Source organism: Salmo salar, chromosome 15 (genome assembly GCF_965601325.2).
Source record: "Salmo salar chromosome 15, fSalSal1, whole genome shotgun sequence".
NCBI lineage: Eukaryota > Metazoa > Chordata > Actinopteri > Salmoniformes > Salmonidae > Salmo > Salmo salar.
This window is the reverse complement of record NC_138305.1, coordinates 70,222,328-70,237,729: the sequence shown is the minus strand read 5'-3', so window position 1 is coordinate 70,237,729 and position 15,402 is coordinate 70,222,328. Positions and strand designations below refer to the sequence as shown.

Genomic DNA, 15,402 nt, shown 5'->3' with positions numbered 1-15,402 from the left:
TAACATGTATTCAAGCAATAACATTCCATGAGAGCAACATTACCTTTTACAAACATGATTTAAAGCTCTACATCATTTGTCTACAATTCAAAGCTATCTTTTTTTTGGTAATTATCAGGTAAAACAAACCTATTCCCATTGAGGTATTTCTTCTATATTGAGGGGTGTATTTAACCAGTTGACATAACTCAATCTTAATATTAGACGGTGGCTTTAAAATCTTTCTCTCAGGGTTTATTATATTACTGCTTCTCCTAGCAGTATTCACTTTTAGAGAGAGTACACATTCACACTGATTTCTCAGGCCAAGAAATACCATATTGAAGCTGTCTTAGTCAAGGGTAGTGAAGCTGTCTCAATGGTAGTGAAGCTGTCTTAATGGTAGTGAAGCTGTCTTAATGGTAGTGGTTAATCACATGCATACACAATTCATGCTTAACTGGTTAAAACACGCTTATACATACGCTTACAAATTTACCTCACAGCTTATTACACTGACTTCCTATTACAAGTTTTGTTGATTCCAGTCATAGCTACCAGATGCCATATTTACTTATCAGCACTGATTCAGCTCCCCTGTTATTCTGTTTTCTAACAGCAAAAAGTGCCAGTGAGCAGGTTGAGATTGAGCCCATGGCTCCTCAGACACATTCTCCACAAAGCTCTCCTTCAGACAACATCACTGAGTCCGCTCCTCCTCTGCGAGGTGCTCCAGGAAAAACCAAGAGACCAGCAAACATCGGCAGTGTCTCCAAGAAACCCTCTGAGGATACGCCCCCTGTCAAACAACCCAACCCCCCCAAATCAAGCTTCTGTCCGTCCCCTGAGGTCCCGAACATCTCAGTCTCCAGACACCACGAAACAGGGGCCCTGAGGATCGTCAAGACCTCCTTCACCATCCCCAAGAAGCAGCCTGTCACCCCCACTCCACCCTCACCTTCACCCCCAGTCCCACTGAATGAAACCAGGACCCTGCCTGTGGCACCAGCCCCAATCGCCCCTTCCTCCAGACCCCCCCAGCCAGCCAATAACCAGGTCAGGCAGAGCATCCAACGCTCTCTTACCAACATCCTGTTCAAGAGGTGAATATAGAAAGATGCAAGCATATAGAGATGGTGGATAGCATTACTCACTCTCACACTCACTCACTCTCACACACACACACACACACACACACACTGGATGACATTGGTTGACAAAGCAGCATTGCTTGAGCTCTTTTGAGTGTAGGACAACATTTTTATTGAAAGATGACTAATTGCATTTTGATTTTATAAGGGTGTGCGACTGTGACGATTTGGAGAGGTCTGAGAGTGAAGTGGGAAAGCTGGTCACCAGCATCGAGACAGAGATGTTTAACATATTTAACAACACAGACAGCAAGTACATGAACAAGTACCGAACCATCATGTTCAACCTTAAAGACCCCAAAAATAAGGTTTGTCTTCAGATGGCAGAAAAAACACATGCCTTATCATAAGAATACAATCTCAACTCCAGTTATATAATAAAACTATCTGCTATACAGTTAGTGCCCTTCATTCAAAAAGTAGTCAAATCCACTATTCAATTTAACAAATGTGCCCCTTTCTCACAAAGTAGACATCTAGTTCACTATGTAGTTGAACGCTTCACTGATTGTGGTGGGGTGGGTCTCCAGGGTTTGTTCTACAGCGTCATCCGTGGTGAAGTCAGTGCCTTCAGACTGGCCAGGATGAGCCAGCGAGACATGCAGGCCACAAAGGTGTCTGAGACGAGCAAAAGGGACGCTCTAGCGGTAGAGTATAATTATGATAGCTTTCTCTTTTTTAGTATGGCAGTCAGTTACACCATATTTGGATAGTCCCAAATACAATATATACAAACATATGTGGACACCCCTTCAAGTTAGTGGATTTGGCTATTTTAGCCACATCCGTTGCTACACACAGCCATGTAATCTCTATAGTGAAACATTGGCAGTAGAATGGCGTTACTGAAGAGCTCAGTAACTTTCAACGTCAGTCTGTCAAATTTCTGCCCTGCTAGAGCTGCCCCGGTCAACTGTAAGTGCTGTTATTGTGAAGTGGAAATGTCTAGGAGCAACAACGGCTCAGCCGCAAAGTGGTAGGTCATATAAACTCACAGAATGGGACCGCCGACTGCTGAAGCGCATAAAAATCATCTGTCCTCGGTTGCAACACTCACTACAGTGTTCCAACCTGCCTCTGGAAGCAACGTCAGCACAATAACTGTTCTTTCGGGAGCTTCATGAAATGGGTTACCATGGCCGAGCGGCTGCACAGAAGCCTAAGATCACCATCTTAGGCTGCCATTGGACTTTGGAGCAGTGGAAACACGTTGTCTGGCGTGATGAATCACGCTTCACCATCTGGCAATCCAACAGACTAATTCGGGTTTGGCGGATGCCAGGAGAACGCTACCTGCCTGAATGCATAGTGCCAACTGTAAAGTTTGGTGGAGAAGGAATAATGGTCTGGGGCTGTTTTTCATGGTTCGGGCTAGGCCCTTTATTTCCAGTGAAGGGAAATCTTAATGCTATAGCATACAATGACATTTTAGACAATTCTGTGCTTCCAACTTTGTGGCAACAGTTTGGGTAAGGCACTTTCCTGTTTCAACATGACAATGTCCCCATGCGGTGTCTTGGTTTTGCAGTTTTCCGGAATAGGGGGAGACGGGAGAATCCATTACACTGGAGGCTTGGGGGTCCGTACAGAAATGGTTTGTCAAGATTGGTGTGGAAGAACTTGACTTGCCTGCACAGAGCCCTGACCTCAACCCCATCAAACGCCTTTGGGATGAATTGGAACGCCAACTGCAAGCCAGGCCTAATCGCCAAACATCAGTGCCCGGCCTCACTAATGCTCTTCTGGCTGAATGGAAGCCACAGAAATGTTCCAACATCTAGTGGAAACCCTAACCGGAAGAGTAGAGGCTGTTATAGCAGCAAATCGGGGACCAACTCCATATTCATGCCCAGGATTTTGGAATGAGATGTTTGATGAGCATGTGTCCACATACTTTTGGTCATGTCATGTAGATGATCTACAGATGGCCAAACTATCAACAAACTGTCTGTTTATAAGCAACTGCTTGGTTAAGTTTAGAATAAAGGTTTGGGTAAGGGTTTAGTTTAGGGTTAGTGAATAGTTAGTTGAAATGTTGTTGACAGTTATTGAAAATCTACTGCACATCTACAAAGCATCTACTAGGGACTAGTAAATGACTAAAGAAGGCCATTATCATACTTCAATGAGAACTGTATTGATCACCCATAACTTTACTAGTTGATTGAGGTGCTGTATTCTAATTCCCTGATTGTTGTCGGTGTGTCTTGCAGGTCCAGGAGTCTGTTCCCAAAGCCCCATGTGTACTTCCAAATCCAGCGCCTGAGCCAGTGAAGGTTGACCTACCCAATCTTCCCCCCAGGACAAATAGACACATGGTATGTACACTGAGTATACAAAACATTATGAACGTTAACATTATGCTCTTATCTGTTACAATGGCGCCGAGGGAGATGGCTGCCATTTACGATCCCGTAACCTATTGTGTATGTTTTTTTGCGTAATTTGTAACTTATTTTGTACATAAAGTTTCTGCCACCGTGTCTTATGAACGAAAAGAGCTTCTTGACATCAGGGCAGCGATTACTCACCCCGTACCGGAGGAATACTTCTTCTTCGATGAGTCGAATGGGAAGGATTTACTCCAGACAAGGCCCTCATCCTCATCATTCGCAGGAAGAAAAGACAGAGGTATCATGGACGACGGTCCGAGTGCCTTGTAAGGATCCGTCACCGAGAGGGTAATCTACCTCTACCATCGGTCCTATTAGTCAACGTACAATCAATCGATAATAAAATAGACGAACTACGAGCACGTATATCCTACCAACGGAACATTAAAAACTGTAATATATTATGTTTCACCGAGTCGTGGCTGAACGACGACATGATTAACATACAGCTGGCGGGTTTTAAGCTTTTTTGGCAGGATAGAACAGCGGCCTCTGGTAAAACAAGGGGAGGCGGCCTATGCATATTTGTAAACAACAACTGGTGCACGAAATCAAAGGAGTCTCGAGGTTTTCCTCGCCTGAGGTAGAGTATCTCATGATAAGCTGTAGACCACACTATTTGCCAAGAGAGTTTACATCTATATTGTTCGTAGTTGTCTATATACCACCGCAGACAGATGCTGACACTAAGACCGCACTCAATGAGCTGTATACGGTCATAAGCAAACAGGAAAACACTCATCCAGAGGCAGCGCTCCTAGTGGCTGGGGACTTTAATGCAGGGAAACTCAAATCAGTTTTACTTAATTTCTATCAGCATGTTAAATGTGCAACCAGAGGGGAAAAAACTCTAGACCACCTTTACTACACAAACAGAGACGCGTACAAAGCTCTCCCTCGCCCTCCATTTGACAAATCTGAAGAAACCCGAGACCCACTCCAATTTGCATTCCACCCCAACAGATCCACAACACTGCCCTTTCCCACCTGGACAAAAGGAACACCTATGTGAGAATGCTATTCATTAACTACAGATCAGCATTCAACACCATAGTGCCCTCAAAGCTCATCACTAAGCTAAGGACCCTGGGACTAAACACCTCCCTCTGCAACTAGATCCTGGACTTCCTGACGGGCCACCCCCAGGTGATAAGGGTAGGGAACAACACATCCGCCACGCTGATCCTCAACACGGGTGGCCCTCAGGGGTGCGTGCTCAGTCCCCTCCTGTACTCCATGTTCACTCATGACTGCATGGCCAGGAACGACTCCAACACCATCAAGTTTGCTGATGACACAACAGCGGTAGGCTTGATCACCGACAACAATGAGACCACCTATAGGGAGGAGGTCAGAGACCTGGTCGTGTGGTGCCAGGACAACAACCTCTCCCTCAACGTGATCAAGATAAAGGAGATGATTGTGGATTACAGGAAAAGGAGGACCGTGCTGCTGGGTTGTATGCTGGGGGTGCGCAACTCATTATCATCGACAGGGCTGTAGTGGAACAGGTTCAGAGCTTCAAGTTCGTTGGTGTCCACACCAACAAACTATCATGGTCCAAACACACTAAGACAGTCGTGAAGAGGGCACGACAAAGCCTATTCCCCCTCAGGAGACTGAAAAGATTTGGTATGGGTCCTCAGATCCTCAAAAGGTTCTACAGCTGCACCATCGAGAGCATCCTGACTGGTTGCATCACTGCCTGGTATGGCAACTGCTCGGCCTCCTACAAGCATGGCACTACAGAGGGTAGAGCGTACGGCTCAGTACATCACTGGCGCTAAGTCGAGGTCCAAAAGGCTTCTTAACAGCTTCTACCCCCAAGCCATAAGACTGCTGAACAGCTAATCAACGGGCTACCCAGACCTGCTTGCTGCTGTTTAATTATTTGTTACTTTTATTTTCTATTTTCTTTTCATTTTTTTCTTAACTTCTTAAAGCATTGTTGGTTAAGGGCTTGTAAGTAAGCATTTCACTGTAAGGTCTACACCTGTTGTATTTGGCGCATGTGACATAACATTTGATTTGATTTCCATGACAGACTGACCAGGTGAATCGAGGTGAATGCTATGATCCCATATTGAAGTCACTTGTTAAATCCAATTCAATCAGTGTAGATGAAGGGGAGGAGACAGGTTAAAGAAGGATTTTTAAGCATTGAGACAGCTGACATGGATTGTGTATCTGTGCCATTGAGTGTGAATAGGCAAGACAAGATTTAAGTGCCTTTGAACAGGGTAGTTCCCAGGCGCACCGGTTTGTGTCAAGAACTGCAATGCTGCTGGGTTGTATGCTGGGGGTGTGCAACTCAATATGAAGGTGTTCACTTAAAAAAAACAATGATTGCAAAGTGAAACAAAAAACAATGATTGCAAAGTGAAACAAAAAACAATGATTGCAAAACTCTATGCCCGAAGGACGACTGTTAAGAATTTCCACAGATTTTTTTTACAAAAACACATTAACTTTATAGATGTTTGGTAGCAGAATGATGGCACCGCACAAAGCATCATTATGTTACCGTGGAATTGCCCATGACCTCCACGTCTTGCATGGCTGTACCTTTGACATGTTATCTAACATGTATTGTTTGGTCATGTTGATGAACTGATTCCTAGATGTTTTGTTTCATCTTCAAATGTGCCATACGTTTTATTAGATTTGTGTATGTGTTTGTGCGTGAGGGTGTGAATCTGTGTTGTAACATTTTAGTAAATGAGAGTGTGACATGATCCTCTTTTCTCAGGAACAGAAGACCACTCTCCATGCTGCCCCTAATGCCAGACCTAACCAGTCGAGCCAGAGCAGCTCAGTGCCAGACATCCTCATCTGCATGCTGAAAGACACAACTGCCGAGCACAGAGCTCACCTGTTTGACCTCAAGTGCAAGATCTGCACAGGTAAATGGAAAAAAGAGAAAGCACAATTACAGTGTACACATCACAACATCCAACAAACACCATAAAATTCTGTTTGTCTTTTGCAATGTGTCAAACTATGATCGTGAAGGGCAACAGGGTTGGCTCCAGTGTTGATATCAACTACAATCACTCCCAACGTCAAATTAATGATTTAATGCATTCTGTATTCTGTAGAGGGTGATGATGCTGCTAACAGATGTTTTGTGTGGGTTGGTGTCTGTTTCTGCCCTTCAGGTCAGATATCAGTCGAGGATGAGGCGGAGCCTTTAGCCAAGAAGCCTAAACTCTCTGGGTCATCGTTGTCCTCCACCAAACCAGACCAATGGAGAGACAGGCCGTCTCGGCCACCCTGGATGTATGCCAGAACAGATCTCAGAACATCTCCAGCTGGAGATGAATTACCCCTCCTTGCATCCCCCGACTCCCCCACCATGGATTCCTCTGCTTCCCCAGTAATGGAGGATGACCCTGCCTTAACCATCATGGAATCCCCCACTTCTCCCACAATGGAATCTCCGGCTTCTCCAACAATGGAATCTCCCGCCTCCCTCATTTTGGAATCCCCTGCCTCCCCTGTTATGGATTCTCCCGCCTCCCCTATTCCAGAAAACTGCAAAGCCAAGACACCGTCCAGAATGTATACCCCAGTCATGATCCCGGCTGTTTCTACGGTAACCATCACAAGGCGTGACCCCCGCACCATTGGCAACCGTTCTGCTGCTCTGTATGGTGACCCCCGCACAGCTGACAACTGCACTCCTGCCATGGCAAGTGTCGCCTTATCTACAGCCCCACTTCCACCAGTCTTTTATGTCCCTGTGAAACAGAGTGGTACTCTGAGCAAGCCATTCATGCCTTTGCCACCCCCCCCATCCCTGCCACCAATGCCAGCATTACCGAAATCTATCCTGATGAAGCCATCCTCCTCATCCTTTTATGGTTCATCTGGATCATCTGCATCCTCTTCAAGGTATCTCCTCTCAGCTTGTCACCATCACTACAAGTGAACCTTGATAAGAAAGGGTTTTAAGATAATTAGTGCATGGTCATTTCAGTCATAATATGAGTCTTGTTTTGTCCTCTGTGCATGAGCTATATTTGCTTTACAGCTGAGTGAATGGGTAGTAGTGAACTCATTGGGATGTTGTGTTTGCAGGGCTATGAACTCCCACACCCCTCCAGACGGGGAGACGGCCCAGTTCCTGGCCAAGCAGGAAGTAGTGTGGAAGGGCTTCTTCAACATGATCAGTGTGGCCAAGTTCGTCACCAAGGGCTATCTGGTCTCAGGGCCCTCCGAATATCTCAAAGAGGTAACAAATATAACAGAACATAACTTTGCTACCGAGCATTGGGATAGTTTCTTTCTGAACATTTAAGACAATTCATCTCATAGCCAAAACTGCTATGTTGTTTGTTTATGTGGATATTTACAACAAGTTTATTTTGTTCAGGACCTGCCTGATACCATCCAGATTGGTGGAAGAATCATGCCTCAAACTGTGTGGGACTACATCGGGAGAGTGAAGGCCTCTGTTACAAAGGCAAGCCCTCCCTCTGTCATTATGGAGAAAAAAAAACTATACAATTTAGATAGGGTCTGTGTATGTGTTGGTATCTTAATGTTAAGAGGTGATTGTCGGTCCACAGGAGCTGTGTGTGATTCGGTTCCACCCAGCGACTGAGGAGGAGGAGGCCTACGCGTCTCTGTTCTCCTACTTCAGCAGCAGACGGCGCTTTGGGGTGGTGGCCAACAAAAGCCGCAGCATCAAGGATATCTACCTCATCCCAGTCAGCGCAAAGGAGTCCATTCCATCCAAACTCCAACCTTTCGAAGGATCAGGTAAGAAAATGCTGTCATTTAGGCCAACATGTAGAAGGCCATACAGATGGCACACTGAAGTTTGCACACACAAGCATTATTTAAGACAGCATTCCAAAGTAATCTCCCTACACCCTCTTTATGTAACAGGCCTTGAGAGAAATCGCCCCGATCTTCTCCTGGGACTGGTTATTTGCCAGAAACCCAAACGTGCGGGAAGCATACCACAAGAGAAGAGACCCAAGATCCACATGTCCAAAGACCCCAGTGATATTGGCCTCCCTAGACCCCCTTCGCTGTATGGGTCTGACCCTAGAATGGAGGAATTCTTGCCCTATGACCCAGAGATGCCCATCATGTCCACCCTTCCTGGTTCCCCTCCTTCCACTGGATCCCTGTCACACTCCTCCTCCTCTGGCTCACTGACTATCCCATCACTTCTGTCCTCCATTAGAGCTGCTCCGCCTGCTTCTGCCCCACCTGCCACCACTAGCTCCTCCGCTGCACCTAGCAGCACCGCCACCAGTCCCCTGCAGACCATCCTGAAGTCACTGTTTGGGATGGACTCTCCTGCAGTCCCAGCAGTTGCAGCAGTGCCCCCTCCATCCACTCTTCACCCTCTCCCAATGGTGGATCCAATAGTCCAGCAGTACGGGCAGAAATCCAAAGTCAAAGAGATTGAGGAGGAGGAAAATGAATATGATCGACCATACGACCCAGGGGAAGAGTATGATCCAGCAATGGGCTATGGATTGGTTGCGCCAATTTGTACGGATAAAATGTTTCAGGCGAAAGCTGCCTCTCTGGCCATTTGTGCTGATGATGACGACGTGGCTTACGACCCTGAAGATGAGACTATCTTTGAGGATATGCACAACGATGGGGTCGGTGTAGCAAAAGCCCCATCTCCAACTCCTACCCCAGCTCAAGCTCCTACCCCAGCTCAAGCTCCTACCCCAGTCACAGTACAAGCCCCAGTCCTAGCTCCCACTCCAGCCCCTCTGAGCCTCCCCATTACTGGTGATGTAATTGTCTCTGCCGCTACTCTGACTGAACAACAGCGAATGTTTGAGGAGCTCAACAGGCAGATCGAGGAGCAGAAACAGCAGTTGAAGGAGCAGGAGTGGGCACTGCGTCAGCAGAGAGAAGCAGTGGGCATGTTCATGGCCCACTTCTCCGTTTCCGATGCCTTGATGTCTCCCCCTCCTAAATCTGGGCGGTCTCAATTCCAAACACAGCAGACTGAAGGAGAGCAGTCTGAGGCAAATCCTTCAGCGAATCAAAAAGCTTTGAGTCTCTTGAAAACAGAAGTACCAATAAAACAAGAGATTAAGACAGAGACCAAGACTGTACCTCTTTCAGAGTCAAGAAATGTGGAAATGCCCAGTGCAACACCGAAGCGGGTAAAAGAGATTAAAAAGGAAAATATTCAGGCAACCGATAATTCAGATCCTGAAGCTGGTGAGATCCAGGACTCTGATGTAGCTTACGACCCAGAGGATGCCACTATCTTTGATGAGCTGCAAGACATGAATGTAGAAGAGAAGGTGAAAACTCTATCACATTCAGCAAGGCGTTCTGAGCGGTCTCGTGACTCCTCGGTGTCTAGCTCGTGTCGTGGCACATCGCGCATGGACACTCCTGATAGGAGGCGTAAGCATAGCAGCCAACCGGATACTCACTCACCCAAAAGACGGGACCGTAAAATCAAGGACCGCCACAAAAGCCCTCCTCGTAGATCTGGCAGGCGGTCCCCTGGACAGTCTGATAGGCGAAGGGACAGACATAGACGGGGTGAGAGGAGCCAACCGTATCACAGAGATTGTGACCACTCTGACCGCACAGGCCGCCATCTCCCTCATCAAGAGCGCACTTCTCGGCGCAGCTCTTGTAGCCGTAGAAGATCCCCATCTACACCAAGAAAAACACTAGATTCCGCCTCTAGGGGAGTCTCAAAGGGTCAAAGGGAGTCTTCTCCTCCTCCAGTGTCAGAAGACTCCAAGGGTCCAGAGGCTCCTGAAGACATCGGTCCTATGAGCCCAGCTCCAGCACTGGTCATGGCGACTAATGACTCACCTCAGCCCCCTCTTGATAGAAAGGACATTAATGAATCACTGTGTGATCGTTCTGAGTCTGGACGTCCACCACAGGGAGAGATTGAGTACGCAGGCCATCAAATGCCCCATGGAAATCCCACTCCCCAGCAACCTGGGGATCAACAACCTCCTCAAAGCTTGCTGCGATCACCACCAACAGGCCTCAACAACCAGCAAGGCCTCAACTTACAGCGTCAAGACAATAGGCATAGGGCCTCTCAACGGGAAATACTAGAGCAATGCATTGTACAGAGCCCATCAGACATTATGAGAGAAAAACTGTTTTCCTCACAAGGTCCTCCCCACAAAGCGTCTCCAAACCAAGGGCCAGATATGATAGGACAAGGGCAAGACATGAGTCCAGATATGAGAGGGGAACACTTCTCACTAACAACTAACTTTGGAGGACCGCCATCGCCCCATTTCAACAGTCTAAGGATGTCTTCATCCGTTCCAAGAGGACATTTTGAGGACCAAAGGGGAGCACATCGTCCTGGTTTCCATGGCCCCAGGGGTCCTCGTCCCTCGAGGTTCAACCAGCCCAGAGGCTCATCTCCAGGGCATTTCCCAGAGAAAGGGGAGCCACCACGGTCCTGGTTTGATGATCCACATCAGCCCGTGATCAGACTTCAAGGGCTGCTAGGAATAACAAGAGACGCCAACAACCAGCATCATGACAATGAAGGTGGGCCTGTTCAATCAGAAATAAAGGAGCAACACATTGTACAGAGTCCATCAGAGATGATGAGAGAGAAACATTTTTCCTCACAAGGTCCTCCCCACATGACTTCTCCAAACAACCAGGGTGAGAGGTCCAGCAGTTTAGAGAGGACAGTTCCCGATAGGAGGGAGGGGAGAAGAAACCAAGGCCCAGACATCAGAGGGCCAGATATGATGGGACCAGGGCCAGATATGATGGGACCAGGGCCAGATATGATGGGACCAGGGCCAGATATGATGGGACCAGGGCCATACATGCAAGGTCCAGGGCCAGACATGTGGGATGATAGAAGAGGGCTAGACATGTGGGATGATAGAAGAGGACCAGGGCCATACATGAGTGGTCGAAGCCCAGACATGAGAGGTCCAGGGCCAGACATGAGGGGTCCAGGCCCAGACATTAGAGGTCCAGGCCCAGACATGAGGAGTCTAGGCCCAGACATGCAAGGTCCAGGTCCAGGCCCAGACATGCGAGGTCGAGGCCCAGACATGCGAAGTCCAGGGCCAGACATGAGGGGTGATGGGAGAGGGCTAGACATCTTGGATGACCGAAGAGGTCCAGGGCCAGACATGAGAGGGCCAGAGACTGACATGTGGGGTGAAATGAGAGGTCCAGGGCGAGACAAGACAGGTCCAGAGCCAGACATGAGAGATCCACATATGAGAAAAGAACGGAGACACCCAGATATGAGGGATCCAGGACCCAACATTAGGAATCCAAACATGAGGAGTTCAGGCCCAGACATGAGAGATCCAGAAATGCCAGACCCAGATCCAGACCTGAGAAGTCCAGACGTGAAAGGGGACCACTTCACACCTATAGCTAAATTTGGAGGACAGAGGCCACAATCGCCTTATTTCAACAGTCCAAAGATTTCCTCATCTGTTCAAAGAGGACATTTTGAGGATCAAAGGGGAACACATCATCCTGGTTTCCATGGCCCCTGGGGTCCTCGTCCCTCGAGGTTCAACCAGCCCAGAGGGTTACCTCCAGGGCATTTTGCAGACAATGGGGGGCAGCCACAGTTCCGTTTTGAGTGTCCACAGCCAGTGGGAACACCTGTTCCTGCCTCACTTGTAACATCAAGGGAGCACAGTATACAGAGCCCTTGGGACATTCTGAAAGAAAGCCAGATACCCTCACAAGGTCTTCCCCACAGGGCCTCTCCAAACAACCAGGGTGAGCGGTCCAGCAGTTTAGAGAGGAGAGATCCTGATATTAGTGAGGGAAGGAGAAACCCAGGGCCAGACATCAGAAGTCCAGATATGATGGGACCAGGGCCACGCACTAGGGGTGATAGAAGAGGGCCAGACAGCAGAGGTCCGGGTCCAGACATGAGAGATCCAGAACCAGACACAAGAGGTGATTGGAGAGGGTCAGATATGAAAAATCCAGGACCAGACACAAGGGGTGATAGGAGAGGGCCGGGCCCAGACATCAGAGGTCCACGGCAGGACACAAGGGATGATGGGAGAGGCCCAGGGCCAGACACGAGAGGTCCAAGGCCAGACATGTGGGATGAGAGGAGAGGGCCAGACATGAGGGGTTCGAGGCCAGACATGAGGGGTCAGAGGCCAGACATGAGGGGTCAGAGGCCAGACATGAGAGATCCAAGGCCAGACATGAGAGGTCCAAGGCCAGACATGTGGGATGAGAGGAGAGGGCCAGACATGAGGGGTCCAGGGCCAGACATGAGGGATCCAAGGTCAGACATGAGGGATCCAAGGTCAGACATGAGAGGTCCAAGGTCAGACATGAGAGGTCCAAGGTCAGACATGAGAGGTCCAAGGTCAGACATGAGAGGTTCAAGGTCAGACATGAGAGGTCCAAGGCCAGACATGTGGGATGAGAGGAGAGGGCCAGACATGAGGGGTCCAGGGCAAGACACAAGAGGTCCAGGGCCAGACACGAGAGGTCCAGGGCCAGACACGAGAGGTCCAGGGCCAGACACGAGAGGTCCAGGGCCAGACACGAGAGGTCCAGGGCCAGACACGAGAGGTCCAGGGCCAGACACGAGAGGTCCAGGGCCAGACACGAGAGGTCCAGGGCCAGACATAAGGGGTGATAGGAGAGGGCCAGACATGAGGGGTCCAGGGCCAGACATGAGGGGTCCAGGGCCAGACATGAGGGGTCCAGGGCCAGACATGAGGGGTCCAGGGCCAGACATGAGAGGTCCAGGGCCAGACATAAGGGGTGATAGGAGAGGGTCAGACAGGAGAGGTCCCAGTCCAGACATGAAAGATCCAGAATCAGACATAAGGGGTGATAGGAGAGGTCCAGACATTAGAAGTCCAGGACTAGACACGAGAGGTCCAAGGCCAGATATGTGGGATGAGAGGAGAGGGCCAGACATGAGGGGTCCAGGGCCAGACATGAGGGGTCCAGGGCCAGACATGAGAGTTTTAAGGCCAGATATGTGGGATGAGAGGAGAGGGCCAGACATGAGGGGTCCAGGGCCAGACAGGAGAGGGCCAGACAGGAGAGGGCCAGACAGTAGAGGTCCAGGGCCAGACAGTAGAGGTCCAGGGCCAGACAGTAGAGGTCCAGGGCCAGACAGGAGAGGGCCAGCCAGTAGAGGTCCAGGGCCAGCCAGTAGAGGTCCAGGGCCAGACAGTAGAGGTCCAGGGCCAGACAGTAGAGGTCCAGGGCCAGACAGTAGAGGTCCAGGGCCAGACAGTAGAGGTCCAGGGCCAGACAGTAGAGGTCCAGGGCCAGACAGTAGAGGTCCAAGGCCAGACAGGAGAGGTCCAGGGCCAGACAGGAGAGGTCCAGGGCCAGACATTTTACATTTACATTTGAGTAATTCATCAGACGCTCTTATCCAGAGCATCTTACAGTTAGACATGAGTGGTTCAGGACCAGACAGGTGTCCAGAAATCCCAAGCCCAGATCCAGACATGAGAATTCCAGCTATAAGAAGAGACCACTTCACAACAAACAATTTTGGAGGACCGAGGGAAGTACATCGTCCTGGTTTCCATGGCCCCAGGGCTCCTCGTCCCTTGAGGTTCAACCAGCCCAGAGGCTTATCTCCAGGGAATTTCGCAGACAACAGGGGGCAGCCACGGTTTGACGGTCCACAGCCAGTGGTAAGACCGTTGAGGCATAAAGGAGGTTTACTCCCCACTCCCCCGGAGGGTCTCATTAGTTTGCTGAACAACAGTCCAGAAGCTTTTAAAGAAGACCAGTGGCAGAATAGTCAATCACCTGATACCAGGAGAACAAGCCTACCCAGAGAGGACTGTGAAATTAGAAACTATGGAGACAGAGAAAGCCACTCTGAGGAGCGTGGCCATTCTGGTAACCCTAGAGACAGGGGGAACTTCCAGGGCTCAGCGCCCCGCTTGTCCCAGGAGCGGCAGTTGCCTGAGGACAACAGGAGAGAGTTGGGTGGCAGTCATAGAAGGCAGAGGGGCAGGGGGACAGGTAGGCCTATGAGTAGGGAGAGCGAAGGGGTTAGAGGGAGGGAAGCAGACAGGCCCAGAGAAGAGGTGGGTGAAAAGCAAAAGACACCCACGGAAAACGACAAAGACATTGGAAGAGCCACAAGCATGGAAGGAGATGCAAACAGAGTTATCACTAGTCTGCACAAACGTTCACTTTCAAAAGACAGTGACAGAAACAGTTTAAAGGATGGAAGTGGAAAGAAAGAAGAAGAAATGGGGGGAAATGGTAACAAGGTTGAATCAACAGACACCCCCCAGACAGATACCTCCCAGGAGAGTTAAGGGCCTGCTTGACTGGAGACGGTTAACAAAAATGCATGAATTTTGACGTTTTTTTTATCTGTTGGGCCATTTTCAGCACTACACACATTGAATATATCCTATGAATACAGTAAGAAAATCTGCGGCAAAAGTGATTGTTGCAGAATTTATGGAAAACGATGGAAAAGATCTGACTGGTATTGTCATTTTAACTAAATGTCTGAAACGTGTTAGTGCTATTACGTAGTCATTTTCAGCACATCATAAAACAACCCAGAATTTTGGGAATTTCATGACTGATCGTACCTTGTTTCATTCATCTTACAGTTTTAAAATGGTACAGATGACTTGCTTTTCTGCATTTCCAGATTAAAACTCAGGTCAAGTCACACACTGTGTTTCTAGATGATTCTTTATTTTTCTTCTATGTAGGCCTATAAACTTATTAGACCATACTGCTGTCATCTGTTCACTGATTATAAAGCCTTCATTTTGGTTAATCTCATGATTAAATGTTTTTGGATAAATGAAAACATTATTTATTTCATTTTTTTCTTTTTTATTATGTTTTAATTTGTTGAACACAGGCCAATAAAAACTGTTAAGGAATTA

General features: G+C 48.4%; 1 protein-coding gene across 2 annotated transcripts in view; it reads left to right on the top strand.

Annotated features, from left to right (window-relative positions):
* Positions 1-15,402, top strand: part of LOC106571967 (uncharacterized) — a 78,731-nt gene extending 63,329 nt beyond the window's left edge. Inside the window, exons 7-17 of one of the 2 annotated variants that reach the window (XM_082961999.1) lie at positions 599-1,082; positions 1,279-1,438; positions 1,661-1,777; positions 3,344-3,448; positions 6,273-6,426; positions 6,682-7,417; positions 7,604-7,757; positions 7,899-7,988; positions 8,095-8,287; positions 8,417-13,624; positions 13,682-15,402. In XM_082961999.1, the coding sequence (XP_082818125.1) occupies positions 599-1,082; positions 1,279-1,438; positions 1,661-1,777; positions 3,344-3,448; positions 6,273-6,426; positions 6,682-7,417; positions 7,604-7,757; positions 7,899-7,988; positions 8,095-8,287; positions 8,417-13,624; positions 13,682-14,811 (8,531 nt within the window). In that variant the 3' untranslated portion in view covers positions 14,812-15,402. Of the gene's footprint in view, positions 1-598; positions 1,083-1,278; positions 1,439-1,660; positions 1,778-3,343; positions 3,449-6,272; positions 6,427-6,681; positions 7,418-7,603; positions 7,758-7,898; positions 7,989-8,094; positions 8,288-8,416 lie in introns of both variants that reach the window. The other variant, XM_045695934.2, reaches the window with a different exon arrangement.